The sequence below is a fragment of the Echinops telfairi genome, unplaced genomic scaffold (assembly GCF_000313985.2).
Source record: "Echinops telfairi isolate 266 unplaced genomic scaffold, ASM31398v2 ScPeMD7_7465;HRSCAF=8503, whole genome shotgun sequence".
NCBI lineage: Eukaryota > Metazoa > Chordata > Mammalia > Afrosoricida > Tenrecidae > Echinops > Echinops telfairi.
Genome location: NW_022111365.1, coordinates 10,197,314 through 10,202,825, shown reverse-complemented (window position 1 = coordinate 10,202,825; position 5,512 = coordinate 10,197,314). Strand labels below are relative to the sequence as shown.

Sequence of the window (5,512 nt, the reverse complement as noted above, 5' to 3'; positions counted from 1 at the left end):
GGGAGGCCTTATTTTTGGGAAGGTCTTATTTTCGGGGCATGCCTTATATTTCAGTGAGAGGCAAAACTACAAGTAGGTCTTATTTTCAGGGGATGTCTTAGTTTCAAGGAAACACGGTATTATTTTGGTTGAGATTGTTGGTTTGACAGAGTTTGTTGAATTTACAAATCCCAAATCAAGTTAAAGTGATTGGCAATTTATGTAAATGTAACACCAGATCTATTTGAGAGGTTGCTCTCTCTTGAGCCATGAAGCAGTATTAGACTTTCTTCTACCATGTTGGTTTGTATACTTTCTCACTTATTTTACGATATAAGGTAGTGTGCACCAGGGCCCCTGAGTTCTGACCAGAGGGTTCCCTAAGCCAGTGCTCAAGCCTCTTATGACTGAAAGTTTACTCTAACACAGTTTATTTACAACATGAACACGCATACACTCTGGGGTTTTATCAGTAGAGGTGAACTGAGCAATGCCCTTCTATCTAGTGTGAACAAATTAGATTCAACAGCCAAGTTTGGGGACTGTGTGGAGCTCAGCAATTCAAGATCAGAGAAAATGTATACATTGTTTTGAGAATTATAGGTGTGGGATACATCAGCCACAACTGGCTTAGCATATCTGAGCATATCTAGACAAACTCAAGGCATTGAAATGGATGGTGATGACAAATGTGGTCCAAAGCAGGGAAAAGAATTTGCTTGGACCTGGTACAGCTTTGGGTTTGTGTCTATTTCCCTGAGAAACCAATTTGAAAAGGAAGATTGGAGAAATTGAGGGCTATTACATCACCTGGAGCTCACAAAAGGAATCTTTCTGTTTGGTATACAACACAATTAGTGTTTGAGGCTCCCCATACCCATTAATCATGTTCCCCAGATCTGGAAATGAGAGGGCAGGAAGGTACTAGAACTGGAACCAATAAGTAGACACAAACGAAAGCCCATTTCTTACTGAGGGTTAGAGCCTTGCTCTCAGTCCTATGACTCTGTCTCCTGACTGACTTCTGCTAAGTCCTCACAATGCTGGATGAACCTTAAGAAATTAGGTGTTTGAGGAAAAACAACACTCCTGTAGTTCTTTAATTCTTCCTCCGCCCACTATTATGATCTCAATCATACCTCGCAAATAGCGCTAGACTAATGTACATAACCTGGCACAGATTAGAGCTTTCAATATATAGAACTCACAATAGACAAACCCCCTCAGAAACAGTCATGGGAGTGGTGATTCCAGAAGGGTAGGGAAAGAGAAGGGGAAGAAGGGGTAATGGATAGCCATGGTGGCAGAAAAACCATCTCAAGAGGGACAAATACCAGGATAGTAGGTGAGGGGATAGAATGGGCTGTTTAAGATATGTATAAATAATAGCAATACATAATATATTAAGGGTGGCAGGATGGGGGAGTGAGGGAAATAAAAGAGGAGCTGATATCAAAGGGTTCAAGAAGAAAGGTAATGTTTAAAAATTGTTGGCGCCAATAATTGTACAAGTCTGTTTGATTGTTATATGTAAGATCCCCCAGTAAAATGATAAAAAATAATTAGGTGTTATCAGGTACTGTTCAGTGGCCCTATAAACAACAGAAGGAAGCACTGCTCATTCCTGTGCCATCCTCACAACTGTTGTGAACTTGAGCCCATTGTTGTAGCCACTATTTTCAGTCTACCTTATCAAGGATCTTCCTAATTTTTGCTGCCCCTCTATTTTTCCAAGCTTGATGTCATTTTACAGAGACTGGTCTTGCCTGAAAACATGTCAAAAGTACATGAGACAAAGTCTCGCCATCCTTGCTTCAAAGGAGCATTCTGGCCGTACATCTTCCAAGACCGCTTTGTTTTTTTGTTAGTCCATGGTACTTTCATTGTCCTTCACCAACACCATAATTACAATGTTTCAGTTACTCTTTGTTTTCATTATTCAGTGTCCAACTTTCACATACTTATTAGGGGACTGACGATATCATGGCTTAGGTCAAACACACCTTGGTCCTCAGAGAGGAGACACTCGTGCTCTTCAACAGAGAGCACGGACATCAGATCTCCGGCAACAGGCTTACAGACTGCAAGGCACTTTTGATCGCCTGACTGCCGCTGCAATATGGATGCAAGTAAACTGAAATCGTTGAGTTTCAATATGTTTCGTTCATCTGTTAGTGCAATTGTAACGATTTTGGTTTTCCTTACAATAGATTTGTAATCCATATTGAAAGTTGAAATCATTGATCTTCATAAACAAGTGCTTCAAGTCCTACTTGCTTTGAGCAAGTAAAGTGTCATCTGCATATGGAAGATTGTTAATAAGAAGTGATTAGCCTTACTCCAATCCTGATGCCACTTTCCTAGCTTCTTGAATTATTTTCTCAGCGCACGGATTGAATAAATGTAGTGAAAGGATACAACCCTGATGTATACTTTTCCTGACTTTTAACCTTGCAAAATTCCTTTGTTTTGTTTGAAAAAATGCCTCTTGATGCATGTACAGATTCCACATGAGCACAAGTAAGTGCTCTGGCATTCCCATTCTTCTCAAGGCTATTCATAGTTGGTTATTAACGATATACACACACATAAATATTTTTCTGTTATTTCTTCCTCCTTGGAGCCAAGATTGACTTGACATCAGCAATGATATCCATTGTTTCACATCCTTTTCTTAATCCATCCCTGACTTCTGGCAATTTCCTATCAATGTACTGCTGCAACTGTTGTTGGTTGATCTTAAGCAAAATTTTATTTTCATGAGATGTTAATATGCTGTTTGATAATTCCCACTTTCTCTGTGATCACTTTTCTTTGGAATGACTACAAATATGGGTCCCTTCCAATCAGTTTGCTGGGTAGCTGTGTTCCAAATTTCTTGACACAGACTAGTGAGTGCTTCCAGTATTTCATCAGCACATTAAAAACGTCACGTTTGTCCTGGGCATTTTATTTTATTTTTTGCTAATGCTGTCAGCACAGCTTTGATTTTTTTACTTTAGTGACATCAGTTCTTGATGGTATGCTATCTTTTGAAATGATTGATTGTCAATTATATATATATTTAATCTGTATATTCCTTCTATCTCCTTTGGATGTTTCCCACACTGTTCAATTGTTGTTTTTTTTTTTGTTGAAATTTTTTTCTTTAGTTCTCTCAGCTTGATATGTGCTGAATGTGTCCTGTCTTTTCAGTTTTCTAACTCCAGGTCATTTCACGTTGTATTATAATACTGTACTTTGTCTTGTAGAGTTGTCCTTTGTACGTTTCACCTCTTTTAGTTCTTAATTCCTTTCAGTTACTTTAGGTAATGTGCATTTAAGTGCAAGTTTCAGAATGTCTTCTGATATCCACTTTATCTTTTCTTTCTTTCCTTTCTTTTTAATGATCTTTTAATTTTTTCGTGGATAATGTTCTTGATGTCATCCCACAGCTTTTGTCAGTAGTTTGATTATATTCAAAGTATATTTGAATACATTTTGGCTTTTAAGGATTTATTTTACTTTTTCAACTTCAACTTGCATATGAGCGATTGATGATCTTTGCCACAGTCAGTCCCTGGCTTTATTTTGTCTGATGACATGGAGCTTCTCTATAATCTCTTCCTACAGATGTAAATTTGATTTCTATGTATTCCATATGGAGAAGTTCACATGTCTAGTCATTGTTTATGTTGTTGAAAAGGATATTGAAGATGGAGAAGCCATTATTCTTGCAAAATTCTATTTTGTAATTCCCGGGTTTATTTATATCACAAAGGCTGTATTTTCCAGTTACTGTTTCTTCTTCTGTTTCCAACTTTTGCATTCCAATTGCCAATAATTACCAAAGCATTTGGATTGCATGTTTGATCAATTTCAGATGGAAGACATTGGTAGAATCCTTGAACTTCTTCATCACTAGCTTAGTCATTGATGCATAAAATTAAATAATTATATTAACTTTATTTCCTTATATGCTGATGGACATTATTCTATCACAGACATTATGCTTCAAGAGAGACTTTGAAATATCCTCTATGACAAAGGATGCAATGCCATTTTTCTTGACTTTATCACTCCCAGCATAATAAATCATATGACTGTATGCTTTAAAATGGCCTATACTAGTCTATTTCAGCTCATTGATGCCTAGCATTTCAATTTTTATATGGTTCATTTCATTTCTGATGACTTTAAATTTTCCGATATTCATACTTCTCACATTTCAAGTTCCATTTATTAGTAGATATTACAGCTCTTTCTTCTCATTTTGAGTCATGCCCCATCAGCAATTGAAGAAATTAAATGAGAGGATGTGAATAAAAGTAGCTATGATATTCATTCCCTGGCCCTTTCTGGAAACACACCATGATTATGCAATGTCTCCTCTCTTTCAGTCCAGCACAACATCCAGAGAATGGTCTGGACTCTCTGGCAGCGGCTTGTAGCACAGAAGCGGCAGGTGTTGGAAGATGCCTTCAAGATTGATCTATCTGTGAAGCCTGGACAGAGCGAAGTAAAAATTGAAGAAGTCACTCCACTTTGGGAGGAGACCATGTTCAAGGCCTGGCAGCATTACTTAGGTCTCTGCTACTAGACTCTGGGGAATGGGAACCCCTGTTTCTTACAGCCAGATCTTCCAAGACTCAACTAGATGCGTGGGGTATTTCTGCACCCACACCACTTTCAGTGGGTGGGGTTTGCATCAGTGCTACCTCGGAATTTTTTTCACAAAGAACACGTGTTCCTTTGCACTTAGGATAAAAGGAAGGCCCAGGGTACCAAGCAAGCAAGCAGATTCCAATAATCAGTTAAAGGAAAAGGTCACTATGTGCAGACCTCCATAAGGGTTTCAGTGGCTGGTTTTTATTTATTTATTTTTTTTAAATCATTTTATTAGGGGCTCATACAATTCTTTTTTTTTTTTTTGATGCTTGTAATGTTTATTCACTTCATAAGACTCATTACACTTTTGCTGAACGACTACAGTTTTATCCCCTTGCATTTGTTGCTTCCCTAAACATAGACTGTAAAGAGAAACAGTGCCAAACAGCCAGAGGGTGGCACACTCATTTGTTTCACTTCTGTGTCACACCCCCAAATCCTACACGATCTCATGAGTGACTTATGCAATTCCTGAAAGTGCTCAAAGAGCTCAAAGCCCCACCACACCGAGGCAAAACACTAAGGGGGTGCAACAGAACAGCCAGGGAATGGAGCGGTGAGGTCCCCAGGGAATGCTGAAGGTGGACTTTGGGGCCAGGGCATGGCAAGGCTCATACAATTCTTATCACAATCCATACATACATCCATTGTGTCAAGCACATTTGTACATTTGTTGCTATCATCATTCTCAAAACATTTGTTTTCTACTTGAGCCCTTGGCATCAGCTCCTCATTTTCCCCACTCTCCCCTTTCTCATGAATGCTTGATAATTTATAAAAAAAATTTTTCATGTCTTAAACTGTCTGATGTCTCCCTTCACCCATTTTTCTCGTCTGTCCCCCATGGAGCAGGTTATACGTAGATCATTCTTGTTGGTTCCCCCTT

At 38.6% G+C, this 5,512-nt stretch overlaps 1 protein-coding gene across 1 annotated transcript in view; it reads left to right on the top strand.

Moving 5' to 3' along the window:
• WDFY4 (WDFY family member 4) overlaps nt 1-5,512 on the top strand; it is a 404,997-nt gene that overhangs the window by 211,891 nt on the left and 187,594 nt on the right. Inside the window, exon 37 of the mRNA XM_004716253.2 lies at nt 4,359-4,544. Coding sequence (XP_004716310.1) covers nt 4,359-4,544 — 186 coding nt within the window. The remainder of the gene's footprint in view (nt 1-4,358; nt 4,545-5,512) is intronic.